The 16594-nt window shown below is 46.0% G+C and overlaps 1 protein-coding gene across 1 annotated transcript in view; it reads left to right on the top strand.

Annotated features, from left to right (window-relative positions):
* The window catches only part of LOC138299020 (uncharacterized), a 335289-nt gene that overhangs the window by 258099 nt on the left and 60596 nt on the right, over window positions 1-16594 (top strand). The window contains exons 20-22 of the mRNA XM_069236923.1: window positions 1848-1937; window positions 2207-2256; window positions 2537-2667. Of these exons, the coding sequence (XP_069093024.1) occupies window positions 1848-1937; window positions 2207-2256; window positions 2537-2667 (271 nt within the window). The remainder of the gene's footprint in view (window positions 1-1847; window positions 1938-2206; window positions 2257-2536; window positions 2668-16594) is intronic.

Here is a 16594-nt window from a genome sequence, read left to right as displayed (position 1 = left end):
ACCAAAACCTCACTCACAAAATGGTAAAAAAGAGATGAGGTTCTGTGTAGATTATAGAGGGCTCAACACTCACAAAGACTGATGCTCACCCCATACCCAGGGCAGATGAGCTAATAGATACACCGGCATCTGCCAAGCATCTTAGCACTTTTGGCGTGACTGCAGGGTATTGGCAGATCAAATTGTCACAGGATGCAAAACCAAAAACTGCATTCTCAACCATTGGAGGGCAATATCACTTTACAGTTATGCCCTTAGGTCTGAAGAATGCACCTGCCACATTCCAGAGGCTGGTGAATACATTCCTCCAAGGTTTGGAAGCCTATGCTGCAGCTTATCTTGATGAAATAGCTGTCTTTAGCACCACCTGGGATGACTACCTGGTCCACCTGTGGAATGTTTGAGGCCCTGCAAAAGACATGCCTCTAAATGCCAGATAGGGCAGGGGAAGGTTGCATATCTGGGCCACCTGGTAGGTGGATGCCCAATTCAACCATTGCAGGGAAAGATCCAGATTGTCTTAGAATGGGCTCCCCCCCTACAAAACAAACCCAGGTAAGAGCCTTCTTAGGTCTCACTGGGCACTACAGGAGGTGCATTAAGAACTATGGCTCCATTGTAGCCCCTCTTAATGACCTCACATCCAAAGAGAGTCCCGAGAAAGCTTTGTGGACTGCTAGCTGTCAAAGCTTTTGAGGACGTGAAACAGGCCATGTGCTCTGCACCAGTGTTAAAAAGCCCTGATTACTCCAATACATTCATTGTCCAAACTGATGCTTCAGAGGTAGGGGTTGGGGCAGTTTCTTTTCTCAGCTCAACACTGAGGGCCAGGATCAACCAATTGCTTTTATCAGCAGGTTGACCCCTAGAGAGAAGCATTGGTCAGCTATAGAAAGGGAGGCCTTTGCTGTGGTCTGGGCCTTGAAGAAGCCATACTTGTTTGGCACTCACTTCATAGTTCAGACAGACCACAAGCCCCTTCTATGGCTCCAACAGATGAAAGGTGTAAAAACCCCAAATTGTTGAGGTGGTCCATATCCCTACAGGGAATGGACTATGCAGTGGAACATAGACCTGGGAGTAACCACTCCAATGCAGATGGACTCTCCAGATGGACAATCGTTTGTGTGGGGGTGGTGTGTGTAGGAAAGTACCCTCTTTCTTGTCATGGTTACCCCCATTTTCTGCCTGTTGTCAGTGTGTTTGACTGTGTTCACTGGGATCCTGCTAACCAGGGCCCCAGTGATTATGCTCTCTCTCTTTCAACTTGGTTACTTGAACCACATACACCCCACATTTGGCATACTGGTGCCCCTATGTAAGTCCCTAGTACATGGTTGCCAGGGCATTGGGGCAACTGGGGTTTCCCTTGGGCTGCAGCATGCATTATTCCACCCATGGGACGCCCATGCAAAGTGTATCTGCAGGCCTGCCATTGCAGCCTGCGTGGGAGGGTGCATGCACCCTTTCACTACAGGTCACTGTAAGTCACCCCTATGATAGGCCCTCCATTGGTTGTTAATCTCTCATATTTGTGTTCTAACTGGTCTTGTCTTTCCCTTGTTTTCCAATACTTTAACTTTGTATGTGATTATCACTTACAAACCATGTTTTTTACTAGAACAATACAGAAATGATCACATTGACTATTTTGTGCGAATAAACTATACCTTTGTATTCACCCAGAGACTTGCAAGTCCTGTTTCTTCAGAAATTAAAATCATGTTTTTTGTTTATAACAGTTTCAAACTGTGCCAGACTTTACAGATATTTTTTAATAAAACAAAAGACCTCAAGGTTACCACTTCTACTTCTTGCGCGTACACAGCATGTGCCTTCTCTTTCAGGAGTGTGGAGGGAGAGTTCACAGGAATTGGGCGGAAAGGCAAGGCCTGCTTGCAGATGGCTCGCATTCTTCAATACCTGGAGTGTCCCCAGTAAGAGCTCATCCTTTATTTCTTAACTCACAGCCCGACTGCTTGGATTTTGTCTGCACAAGTTTGTGTGGATGTGGCCGGTGTTGATTTAATGCACTCTGTGTGAGAGATGCTGCACAGTGATGTAGTGATCCGAGTGGATGAGGCATGCTTATGAGCACAGACAATGGACATTAAAGTTGAGTGACGGGGATTCAGTTACCCCGTTAGCGGCTGTAAATATTGCATTCTTTCCTATGACTTCCAATTTATTCTGGTTTATTTTACAGATACCTGAGGAAATATTTTTTTCCTGTGCACAAGGATCTGCATTTTGCAGGTAAATTTCATTTTCTGTTCTTGCCTAGACACCATATCCCACAAGAGTTTAACTTGTGCATAGAGCGAATGTAGGTACTGTGCACATTCCATAAAATACCACAAACCCTTTTTAAAAAAACAAATATTATTCCTTCCAATTCTTCCCTACGTCCTTCAGTGGTTGCGGATATTGTGTGCAAAGTCTGCAATTTAAAGAGCCTGTATGATACTCGCTGGGGATCTATCCGAGTGGGGTATGTGATTGCTGCTGCAGTGTTAACTTGCAGATCTTCTTCCAGGGCTCCTCAACCCTTTAGACAGTCCACACCACGTGCGGATAGATGAGGAGTTGGAATACCGTGAAGGGGTAGTGCTGGATCGGCCCTGCAAACCCGACAGCGGCTCCTTTGTGAATTGTGGCCTCCGGAAGGTAGGTATTTGATGGTGCAAAGAGTGTTTCTTTGAATCCCTTCTGTAAGTAAGTATGGTGTCCCCTCATTGTGTGTTGTTACGACCGGTTGCACTGGTATCTGATTGTCCAGTGTGTGGCTGCTGTTTCTCACTAGTGTCTTGAGTCATCTGCTGATGGTAGTTACGGCTATCCCTGGTAACAATAGACGTCTGCTATGGGACAGCCAGGTTCTCCCTACTGTCTTATCCTTTGGTGTGTGGTAGTGGGGTTCTCCCTGGTGTCTCCCAGACTGTGTGCACGCATGGTCATATGAATTTGACGTTTACTATTGCTCTTGTATTTGAGTTTGTGAAAAGATAACGCAGTCGTGCCGGTGCTAGGCGGGAGGCAAGTTATAGTTAGCTCAGAAAACTAGAACTGCTAAGTGTCATTCTCTTATTTTTATTTTTATATTACAGGGCCCAACTATAGTGCCCCTTTAACCTTTTTTTAATAATGTTTTGTCAATTTCTGTTTTTTTATTTTTTTAAATTTATCATGTTCACCCAACTCCGTCACTGATTCTGGCTTTTTACCATGCTCAGGAGGGGATTGGACATGGGGTCTAACCTCCCATGCGCAACCCCCTACAGACACCCGTCCCACATTTTCATTTTTTTAACACAGTACTTCTGCAGTACTATCACACAGGTGCCACTCCACGGTACCCTGGTATAGTGCAAGCTTCACGTATTAACAGTTGCACAGTATTCCTGCAGGACCACAAGAGAGGGCCGCCTGGGTCTCGCAAGAGTCACACAGCACCAGACTAGAGCCTCCTTTGGACCCGTGAGAGTATCGCAGGACTTGCAGTACAATATTTTATTTTTTGGCCTCAGGAGTTCAAAGCACCCCTACCCTGCCTAATTGTGCTTTTTTTTTTCTTTAATTCAGGACACAGGGGCTGACCCCGTGTCCTGTAATGTCGACCTTAACGTTTCTGTATATGTTGCAGCCAACCAGTCAGATTGCTTGGTAACCAGTACTGGAGCATCATACATGAAAAAACCCTCTCAGCCAATCAGAATGCTCTATTTTGTTTTTATTTGCCGTTTCATGGGAATACCACGGGACCAACCATCCAGATATCACTATATTTTCAAGCTTAATTTCTCACAAACAGTTGTACAGATTTGCACCACATCATAAGAAGCCCTCTTTCTAAATAAAGATCTAGCTTTCTGCCTAACTTGAAGCATTTGTTTCAATATTGCATTTTTAAATTCCCATGGGAATTTGTATGGGGAAAATGTGTCTTGGTGCCATGCCTTGTTTCGGCAACCCCTTGATGGGTCACCCACAACTTTCCAAGAAGGAGCTAAGGTGGGTGAACATTTTTATGTAAAGTTTTGTGAAAATTCAGCAAACAAAAAATGCTAAGGTTAAAGGGATATTATAATTAGGTGAAACTATCAGTGAAAACATAGCAGTTTTAATCGAACATGTAGCTTATATAATATTACTTCATTATTTTGTAATATTTACATATGGTAATACTGCCTGAGCAAAGATTTACTTTTTTAGTACCAGTTCCGTAAATAAGCAACAGAAATATATCCATTTAACCTTTATGAAGGGCTTTCCACTACCCTAGAACACATCGCTATGTTGTAGTAACTTTTGATCCGTCGAAGCTAGAAACAAATTGTTTTTTGGTTGAAATCTGCAGATCGTGGATTATATAGCAAATGTGTCAAATCCATATTTATGTGACCAAAGCTGCGGCGGAAGAATCACATAACTCCGGTGGCCCTGATTAAAGTTATCTCAAGGACCTAACTTGTGCCCTGAAGTAACTATAACTGGTGCCCCTGCCATGCACAGTGTTGCTATCCATGAAGTAATTTCAGATGTTGCAGTGGTATCAGTGATGTCCTAGAACATGTCATATTTGATGTAATATGTGAGGTCATAATCAGTGCATGGCGAAGGCGAGAGTTATAGTTACTCGAATTAACTATCAGTGGTGAATTTCAGTGGTTTTGTTAGTTTAAAATTAACATTACTTGTTGTGATTTTCTAGTTTTTTTTCCCCCTTTTTTTCAGTAACAGTTTATTACCATACGTAATGCCGCTCCATGCACAGCGTGTGGTGGCTACAGGACCTGGTGTGCGGCTAGGCCCTGTGTCCAACATCTCGCACCCTTTGGCACCCGAACCCACCACACGCAGGGCCATGTGCCAACTATAAAAATGCTGATTTAACATGGGATATATACTTGAGAATCGGTTCATGTGTGCCGAAGGGAAAGTATAGCAGTTTGATCTGAATATTACTTTATAATCTGTTTGCATCAATGCCTGTCTGTCTGTGTTCCATAGTATTATGACATGACTTAGGATCACTAGTTGAATATAAATGTTCGATGGCATGTGTAGCTGCAGATACACATGCTGTGCACATCCCGCCATCTGGTGTTGGGCTCGGAGTGTTACAAGTTGTTTTTCTTCAAAGAAGTCTTTTCGAGACACGAGACCGAGGGACTCCTCCCATTTCGACTCCATTGCGCATGGGCGTCGACTCCATCTTAGATTGTTTTTTTTCCGCCATCGTGTTCTGACGTGTTCCTTTTCGCTCCGTGTTTCGGGTCGGAAAGTTAGTTGGAATCTCGGAAAAATCGTCGGTATTGTTTGCGCTCGGTATCGGGTTAGTTACAACAGATCAACACCGAATTAAGAAGAGCTCCAGTGGCCCTTCGGGGTTTTTTTTTTTCGATCCCCGTCAGGGCCTGGTCGGCCCGGCCACGTGTCTCTTCAAGGCTGATGGAACGGACCCCATTCCGCTTCTGTCCAAAATGCCATAACAAGTATCCATATACAGATCAACACCTGGTCTGTAACTTGTGTTTGTCACCAGAACACAAGGAGGATACTTGTGAGGCCTGTCGAGCGTTTCGGTCCAGGAAGACACTCAGGGACCGAAGAGCAAGAAGACTGCAAATGGCGTCGGCGCCGACAGGACAAGGGCGTTTCACAGAGGAGGAAGAAACATTCTCCAACCAGGATTCGGACTCGGAGGAGATCGATCTCGAAGAAACGCCGAAAACCGTGAGTAAGACGTCGAAACAAAGAACTCACGAGAAGACCGCTAAAGCCCAGGGGACGCCACCGCCAACAGGCCATGGCTTAACCTGAAAAATAGGTGACCGTCCATCGGCACCGAAAAAGGGCGAGCTGGTGTCGAAGTCATCCGACTCCGGTTGAGATACCGGCACACAGCATTCTCGGGCCCAAGAGAGTGGCTCCGAGAAGATTCGGCATCGAGACAGCAGCACCGAAATGGGTCGGCACCGAGATGGCACTACGCCAAAAGTAAAAAAGGTTTCGTCGGAGCCGAAAAAAGCAGCCGAAAAGGTTTCGGTACCGAAACATCCGGCATCGGAACCGAAAATAAGTTCCTATTCAGAGGAACAAGGACTGTCCTCACAAATGAAGACACACAGATTTGGACAAGAATTAGAGACAATAGAGCCAGATCACACACAAAGACGGCTCTTTATTCAAAAAGATACGGGGAAGATCAGCACTCTTCCTCCAATCAAAATGAAACGTAAACTTGCCTTCCAAGACAAGGACAAACAGCCACACGCAAAGGTGGCTAAACAAGTAACACCACCACCATCCCCACATCACTCTCCGCAACCATCACCGGTAGCCACTCCACCAATGACGCAATCCCCAACTCATACAGGAATGAGTCAACATGACCCTAACGCATGGGACCTTTATGACGCAGTGTCAGATAATAGTCCTGAATGCTATCCAGCGAGACCATCGCCACCAGAGGATAGTACAGGCTACGCTCAGGTGGTGTCGAGAGCAGCGGCATTTCACAATGTCCGCCTTCATTCAGAACCCATTGAAGACGACTTTCTTTTTAATACACTGTCGTCCACACACAGTCAATATCAGAGTCTTCCGATGTTACCCGGAATGCTAAAACACTCCAAACAAGTGTTTGAGGAGCCTGTCAAAGGGAGAGCCATTACTCCAAGAGTAGATAAAAAATATAAACCGCCACCAACAGACCCAGTGTACATCACACAACAGCTAACACCAGACTCTGTTGTAGTGGGAGCAGCGCGCAAAAGAGCCACCTCTCATACTTCAGGAGATGCACCACCTCAAGATAAAGAAAGTAGAAAATTCGATGCTGTTCCGGACAAAAGGGTGGCGGCACAGGCAGCAAACCAGTGACGTATTGCAAATTCGCAAGCTTTGTTAGCCAGATATGATAGGGCCCATTGGGATGAGATGCAACACTTTATTGAACATTTACCAAAAGAGTTCCAAAAAAGAGCGCAGCAAGTGGTAGAAGAGGGACAGAGTATCTCCAGTAATCAGATACGGTCAGCAATGGATGCTGCAGACACATCTGCTAGAACAGTCAACACAGCAGTAACAATAAGGAGACATGCATGGCTACGTACATCAGGATTTAAACCAGAGATACAGCAAGCTGTGCTGAATATGCCATTCAACGGACAGCAGTTGTTTGGGCCGGAGGTGGACACTGCAATAGAAAAACTTAAGAAAGACACTGACACGGCCAAAGCCATGGGCGCACTCTACTCCCCGCAGAGCAGAAGCACATTTCGAAAGACACAATTTCGAGAGGGTTTTCGAGGGCAGACCACAGAAGCCACAACCTCACAAACAAAGCCCACTTACCAGAGCCAGTATCAGCGGGGAAATTTTCGGGGACAATATAGAGGAGGACAACTTCAAAGAAATAGAGGAAAGTCTCAAAACTCCTACAAACAAACAGTGACTTCGAGGTCACAAATCCCCAACACATAACACCTGTGGGGGGGAGACTAACCAAGTTTTACACACATTGGGAGGAAATAACAACAGACACTTGGGTCTTAGCAATTATCCAGCATGGTTATTGCATAGAATTTCTCAAATTCCCTCACGTCCCACCGAAAACACACAGTATGTCAAAACAACATATAGATCTTCTAGGACTAGAAGTTCAGGCATTGCTACAGAAAGAAGCAATACAATTAGTACCAAAACAACAAATAAACACAGGAGTTTACTCACTGTACTTTCTGACACCCAAAAAGGACAAGAGTCTGAGACCTATACTAGATCTCAGAACATTAAATACCTACATCAAATCAGACCATTTTCACATGGTTACATTACAAGACGTAATCCCACTGCTCAAACAACAAGACTACATGACAACACTAGACCTAAAGGATGCATATTTCCATATACCAATACATACTTCACACAGAAAGTACCTAAGGTTTGTATTCCAAGGGATACATTATCAATTCAAAGTGTTGCCATTCGGAATAACAACTGCGCCAAGAGTTTTTACAAAATGCCTTGCAGTAGTAGCTGCACATATCAGAAGGCAGAAAATACATGTGTTCCCGTACCTGCACGATTGGTTAATCAAAACCAACACGCTAAGACGGTGTTCACAACACACAAGATATGTCATAGAAATCCTACACAAACTAGGTTTCTCAATCAACTACGCAAAGTCACACCTTCTGCCGTGTCAAACACAGCAATACTTAGGGGCGACAATCAACACGGCAAAAGGGATTGCCACTCCAAGTCCACAAAGAGTTCAAACATTTCACAATGTAATACAGGCCATGTATCCAAAACAAAAGATACAAGTCAAAATAGTAATGAAACTACTAGGCATGATGTCTTCATGCATAGCCATTGTCCCAAATGCAAGGTTGCACATGCGGCCCTTACAACAGTGCCTAGCATCACAATGGTCACAAGCACAGGGTCAGATTCTAGATCTGGTGTTGATAGACCGCCAAACATACATCTTGCTTCAATGGTGGAACAGTATAAATTTAAACCAAGGGCGGCCTTTCCAAGACCCAGTGCCACAATACGTGATAACAGATGCTTCCATGACAGGGTGGGGAGCACACCTCAATCAACACAGCATCCAAGGACAATGGGACATACAGCAAAGACAGTTTCACATAAATCACTTAGAACTGTTAGCGGTATTTCTAGCGCTGAAAGCATTTCAACCCATAATAACCCACAAATACATTCTTGTCAAAACAGACAACATGACAACAATGTATTACCTAAACAAACAGGGAGGGACACACTCGACACAGTTGTGTCTCCTCACACAGAAAATATGGCATTTGGCGATTCACAACCACATTCGCCTAATAGCACAATTTATTCCAGGAATTCAGAACCAGTTAGCAGACAATCTCTCTCAAGATCACCAACAGATCCACGAATGGGAGATTCACCCCCAAATACTAAACACTTACTTCCAAATTTGGGGAACACCACAAATAGATCTATTTGCAACAAAGGAAAACTCAAAATGCCAAAACTTCGCATCCAGGTACCCACAACATCAGTCTCAGGGCAATGCGTTATGGATGAACTGGTCAGGGATATTTGCGTACGCTTTTCCCCCTCTCCCACTCCTTCCATATCTAGTAAACAAGTTGAGTCAAAACAAACTCAAACTCATACTAATAGCACCAACATGGGCAAGACAACCTTGGTACACAACACTACTAGACCTTTCAGTAGTACCTCATGTCAAACTACCAAACAGACCAGATCTGTTAACACAACACAAACAACAGATCAGACATCCAAATCCAGCATCGCTGAATCTAGCAATTTGGCTCCTGAAATCCTAGAATTCGGACACTTAGACCTCACACAAGAATGTATGGAGGTCATAAGACAAGCTAGGAAACCTACCACTAGACACTGCTATGCAAATAAGTGGAAAAGATTTGTTTATTACTGCCATAATAATCAAATCCAACCCTTACACGCATCTGCAAAAGATATAGTATGATACTTACTACATTTGCAAAAGTCAAAACTAGCTTTCTCTTCCATAAAGATACATCTTACCGCAATTTCAGCTTACCTGCAAACTACGCACTCAACTTCATTATTTAGGATACCAGTCATAAAAGCGTTTATGGAAGGCCTAAAAAGAATTATACCACCAAGAACACCACCAGTTCCTTCGTGGAACCTCAACATTGTCTTAACACGACTCATGGGTCCGCCTTTTGAGCCCATGCACTCTTGTGAAATGCAATCCTTAACGTGGAAAGTTGCATTTTTGATTGCCATCACATCTCTAAGAAGAGTAAGTGAAATTCAAGCATTTACCATACAAGAACCATTTATTCAAATACACAAGAATAAAGTAGTTCTACGGACAAATCCAACATTTTTACCAAAAGTTATCTCACCGTTTCACTTGAATCAAACGGTAGAATTACCAGTGTTCTTCCCACAGCCAGATTCTGTAGCTGAAAGAGCACTACATACATTAGACATCAAAAGAGCGCTAATGTACTACATTGACAGAACAAAACTAATTCGAAAAACAAAACAATTATTTATTGCCTTTCAAAAACCTCATACAGGAAATCCAATTTCAAAACAAGGTATTGCTAGATGGATAGTTAAGTGTATTCAAATCTGCTATCTGAAAGCAAAGAGAGAGCTGCCTATTACACCAAAGGCACACTCAACCAGAAAGAAAGGTGCTACCATGGCCTTTCTAGGAAATATTCCAATGAACGAAATATGTAAGGCAGCAACATGGTCTACGCCTCATACATTTACCAAACACTACTGTGTAGATGTGTTAACTTCACAACAAGCCACAGTAGGTCAAGCTGTACTACGAACATTGTTTCAAACAACTTCAACTCCTACAGGCTGAACCACCGCTTTTGGGGAGATAACTGCTTACTAGTCTACGCACAGCATGTGTATCTGCAGCTACACATGCCATCGAACGGAAAATGTCACTTACCCAGTGTACATCTGTTCGTGGCATTAGTCACTGCAGATTCACATGTGCCCACCCGCCTCCCCGGGAGCCTGTAGCCGTTTAGAAGTTGATCTTGAACATTTGTAAATTTGTAAATAGATTACTTTAAACTTCATTATGTACATACGTATTCACTCCATTGCATGGGCACTATTACTAGCATACACAACTCCTACCTCACCCTCTGCGGGGAAAACAATCTAAGATGGAGTCGACGCCCATGCGCAATGGAGTCGAAATGGCAGGAGTCCCTCGGTCTCGTGACTCGAAAAGACTTCTTCGAAGAAAAACAACTTGTAACACTCCGAGCCCAACACCAGATGGCGGGATGTGCACAGCATGTGAATCTGCAGCGACTAATGCCACAAACAGATGTACACTGGGTAAGTGACATTTTCCTTAGTCTTCATCAACACAGAAGAAACCAAAACCACCATGAACTCAATCCACTCCGGCGCCCCCTCGGACCCCTGCCCACACTTCATCTTCAATAAAGCCGACGACATCATCGCCCCGCACCTCCAGACCATCATCAACTCCTCTTTTTCGTCTGCTACCTTCCCCGAAAGCTGGAAACACGCCGAAGTCAACGCCCTACTAAAGAAACCTACGGCTGACCTAAGCGACCTGAAGAACTTCCGCCCCATCTCGCTCCTCCCCTTCCCTGCCAAAGTCATAGAGAAGACTGTCAACAAGCAACTTACCAACTTCCTTGAAGACAACAACCTTCTCGACCCCTCACAATCCGGATTCCGGGCTTACCACAGCACTTAAACCGCCCTCATCTCAGTCACAGACAACATCAGAACCCTGATGGACAACGGTGAAACAGTCGCCCTCATCCTCCTCGACCTCTCGGCTGTGTTCGACACCGTCTGTCACCGCACCCTAATAACCCGCCTCCGCTCCACCGGGATCCAAGGACAGGCCCTGGACTGGATCGCCTCCTTCCTCTCCAACCGCTCTCAAAGAGTCTACCTCCCACCTTTTCGCTCAGACCCCACCGAGATCATCTGCGGCGTCCCTCAAGGCTCCTCGCTCAGCCCGACATTCTTCAATGTCTACATGAGCCCCCTCACCGACATCGTACGCAAGCACAGCATCATCACCACCTCCTACGCCGACGACACTCAACTTATACTCTCCCTCACCAAGGACCCCGCCAGCGCAAAGACCAACCTGCAAGATGGTATGAAGGACGTCGCAGATTGGATGAGGCTCAGCCGTCTGAAACTGAACTCAGACAAAACGGAAGTCCTCATCCTCGGCAACACCCCGACCGCATGGGACGACTCCTGGTGGCCCTTGGCACTGCACCGACCCCCTCAGACCACGCTCGCAACCTCGGCTTCATCTTGGACCCCCTTCTCACCATGACCAAACAAGTCAACGCCGTGTCCTCCTCCTGCTTCCTCACCCTCCGCATGCTCCGTAAGATCTTCCACTGGATCCCCGCCGACACCAGAAAGACCGTGACCCATGCCCTCGTCACTAGCCGCCTGGACTACGGCAACACCCTTTATGCTGGGACCACCGCAAAAGTCCAGAAACGTCTGCAACGTATTCAAAACGCCTCCGCCCGCCTCATCCTCGACATACCCCGCAACAGCCACATCTCCGCCCACCTGAGACAACTGCATTGGCTCCCCGTCGGCAAGAGGATCACCTTCCGACTTCTCACCCACGCTCCCAAAGCCCTCCACAACAAGGGACCAGAATACTTCAACCGATGCCTCAGCTTCTACGCCCCCACCCGGCTTCTCCGCTCCACCAGCCTTGCTCTCGCCGCCGTCCCTCGCATCCGCCGCTCCACAGCGGGTGGGAGGTCCTTCTCCTACCTGGCGGCCAAGACTTGGAACACCCTCCCCACCAGCCTCAGGACCACCCAGGACCACTCCGTATTCCGGAGACTCCTCAAGACCTGGCTCTTCGAGCAGCAGTAACCCCTTCCCCCTAGCGCCTTGAGACCCGCACGGATGAGTAGCGCGCTTTATAAATATTAATGATTTGATTTGATTTGATCCTATTCACTGACATATTGCTACACTAAATCATCTCAAGCCTGAACAGCCAGAAGGAGCCCTGCTTTACTACCCATCTCCTACCCATAGTTTATAGACGTTGTTGACTTGCTTTGGTGCTATAAAATGCTGTATTTGTGATCCAGATCATTTTATGTGTGAGACGCTGAACTTGGATATATCAAGCATGGTGTTCTTCTAGTGAAGCTAGGTGGGCTTGAAGTGTTGCTACCTAGGCATTTTGTAGCATGTGTTGTCTTACAGTGTGAATATGTAAAACTACGGGTTCCGGCCTTCCAGGATCTCTGCCTGAAATGTTGTAGCGTGTGCCCTTAATTCTGCAATAAAAGTTTTATCTTTTAAAAGTGCTGGGTTAAATAGCCGGTGTGGTCTATCTACATTACCTAGGTGTCTTACTATCTTTGGTCTTGGTGTTAAGGAGCATGCTGGATGGTAATTGACCACTGAGTTTGCTAGTAGGGTGTGCCATTGGTTCTAGAGCATTGTTTGTGTACTGTTGAGTAGCAGAATTACACTTTGTCCTGGGGATGCTTCCATTGTGGATAATTCCACGTGTATCTATCATGAATGAGATGGCATTCCTCACACGGGACGTGGTTGTGCCAGTGGATATCTGTGGTCTCAAGATGTGCGGAGCTAGTACAGTTGAAATCCCCCTCAGTCATATGCTCACTCTTACTGCTAGTTTCGCTTGTGTCTGCGATGAATTTAACGGCGTATTGTTGCTTGGGCCATGTTTAGATTGAATGTGCATTTCAAAGCTGCCCATATGAATAGTAGTTATCACCCAGCGACCTTAGACATTGGATATATTCTATGTGACCTATAGAGATGAGCTGAATATTAAGGTAGCGTCTCCTTTTTAATGAAGCATTTGATGGGTGGTATAGAATGATTTTGCTCTGTAAGAAATTGGGTTATTAGTTGAAGGGGGTGGTAAATGCCCACCTCAAGTAATAATAATCCTTGTCCGGGCGAACGCTTAGTCACTAAATTAACCTGAGCCCAATACCCTGGCAGCTGTGGCACAGAGCAGACAGGCTTATCCTTGAGGCAATGTGTAAAGTATTAATGCAGTGATAAAAAAGCAGTAAGGTTGAAATAAAAAACAATAAAAATCCCACAACTAATTAGAAAAAGTTTAAACTTTAATAAACCAAATGACACCAAAATGACAAAAATCTAATAAGGGGAACCGGACAAATGAAATTTTAAAGCTTTTAAATAGATTTACTGCCAAGAAGCAGAAAGTCCCAGTGGTGGTCAGTGGGTGCAGTAGAACAAGACCTAGGTGCAATTTGACACTGACCACAATGGACCGAAGGTTGGGTACACTAACCAGGTTCATCTTGGCCAAAGAGTTTAACTTCTAACTTTAGTCTGTCCCAACCCACCACAGGAGTACACCAATGCCAGCCAGGACCACAGGGGAGGCAGATAGAATCTCAAAGGGTGGCAGGTGGAGTGTCCAGTCCATGTCCAGTTGTCACTCGTCAGCCTTTGTCTTCACTGCTTGCACAGCTACGTTTTCTGAAGTGTCTCGCTCCACATGCACCTCCAGCGTCTTCACTGCTTGCACATCTATATATTCTGCAGTGTCTCACTCCACATGCACCTCCATCGCTTTCACTGCTTGCACACCTGCGTATTCTGCAGTCTCGCTCCATATGCACCTCCGTCTTCACTGCTTGAACACCTGCGTATTCTGTAGTGTCACGCTCCACATGCACCTCCATCGTCTTCACTATTTCACTGCTTGCACACCTGCGTATTCTGCAGTGTCTCGCTCCACATGCACCTCCATCGTCTTCACTGTTTGCACACCTACATATTCTGCAGTGTCTCACTCCACATGAACCTCTATCGCCTTCACAGCCTGTACACCTACATATTCTGAAGTGTCTCGCTCCACATGCACCTCTATCGTCTTCACTGCTTGCACACCTACGTATTCTGCAGTGTCTCACTCCACATGCACCCTCATCGTCTTCACTGCTTGCACACCTACATATTCTACAGTGTCTCGCTCCACATGCACCTCTATCGTCTTCACTGCTTGCAGAGCTACGTATTCTGCAGTGTCTCGCTCCACATGCACCTCCATCGCCTTCACTGCTTGCACAGCTACATATTCTGCAGTGTCTCGCTCAACATGCACCTACATCGTCTTCACTGCTTGCACACCTACATATTCTGCAGTGTCTCACTCCACATGCGCCTCCATCATCTTCACTGCTTGCACACCTTCATATTCTGCAGTGTCTCACTCCACATGCACCTCTATTGCCTTCACTGCTTGTACACCTACATATTCTGCAGTGTCTCGCTCCACATGCACCTACATCGTCTTCACTGCTTGCACACCTACATATTCTGCAGTGTCTCACTCCACATGCACCCACATCGTCTTCACTGCTTGCACAGCTACATATTCTGCAGCATCTCGCTCCACATGCACCTCCATTGTCTTCACTGTTTCACTGCTTGCACACCTGCGTATTCTGCAGTGTCTCGCTCCACATGCACCTCCATCGTCTTCACTGCTTGCACACCTACATATTCTGCAGTGTCTCACTCCACATGAACCTCTATCGCCTTCACTGCCTGTACACCTACATATTCTGAAGTGTCTCGCTCCACATGCACCTCTATCGTCTTCACTGCTTGCACACACACGTATTCTGCAGTGTCTCGCTCCACATGCACCCACATCGTCTTCACTGCTTGCACACCTACATATTCTGCAGTGTCTCGCTCCACATGCACCTCTATCGTCTTCACTGCTTGCACACCTACGTATTCTGCAGTGTCTCGCTCCACATGCACCTCCATCGCCTTCACTGCTTGCACAGCTACATATTCTGCAGTGTCTCGCTCCACATGTACCTCCATCGTCTTCACTGCTTGCACAGCTACATATTCTGCAGTGTCTCGCTCCACATGCACCTCTATCGCCTTCACTGCTTGTACACCTACATATTCTGAAGTGTCTCGCTTCACATGCACCTACATCGTCTTCACTGCTTGCACACCTACATATTCTGCAGTGTCTCACTCCACATGCACCTCCATCGTCTTCACTGCTTGTACACCTTCATATTCTGCAGTGTCTCACTCCACATGCACCTCTATTGCCTTCACTGCTTGTACACCTACATATTCTGCAGTGTCTCGCTCCACATGCACCTACATAGTCTTCACTGCTTGCACACCTACATATTCTGCATGTCTCGCTCCACATGCACCTACATCGTCTTCACTGCTTGCACACCTACATATTCTGCAGTGTCTCACTCCACAGGCACCTACATCGTCTTCACTGCTTGCACACCTACATATTTTGCAATGTCTCACTCCACAGGCACCTACATCATCTTCACTGCTTCACTGTTTGCACACCTACGTATTCTGCAGTCTCGCTCTACATGCACCTCTGTCGTCTTCACTGCTTGCACACCTACGTATTCTGCAGTGTCTCGCTCCACATGCACCTCTATCGTCTTCACTGCTTGTACACCTACATATTCTGCAGTGTCTCGCTCCACATGCACCTCCATCGCCTTCACTACTTGCACAGCTACATATTCTGCAGTGTCTCGCTCCACATGCACCTCTGTCATCTTCACTGCTTGCACACCTACGTATTCTGCAGTGTCTCGCTCCACATGCACCTCCATCGCCTTCACTGCTTGCACAGCTACATAGTCTGCAGTGTCTCGCTCCACATGCACCTCTGTCATCTTCACTGCTTGCACACCTACGTATTCTGCAGTCTCACTCCACATGCACCTCCATCGCCTTCACTGTTTCACTGCTTGCACACCTGCGTATTCTGCAGTGTCTCGCTCCACATGCACCTCCATCGTCTTCACTGCTTGCACAGCTACATATTCTGCAGTGTCTCGCTCCACATGCACCTACATCGTCTTCACTGCTTCACACACCTACGTATTCTGCAGTGTCTTACGCCACATCACCTTCATCACCTTGATTGTCTCACTCTTTGGAAAAGTGTACATTCGTCAGTGTCCTTCAC

The sequence above is a fragment of the Pleurodeles waltl genome, chromosome 6 (assembly GCF_031143425.1).
Source record: "Pleurodeles waltl isolate 20211129_DDA chromosome 6, aPleWal1.hap1.20221129, whole genome shotgun sequence".
In the NCBI taxonomy this organism is placed as follows: Eukaryota; Metazoa; Chordata; class Amphibia; order Caudata; family Salamandridae; genus Pleurodeles; species Pleurodeles waltl.
Note: the sequence above shows the minus strand (reverse complement) of the source record. Positions and strands in the feature narration are given on the sequence as shown.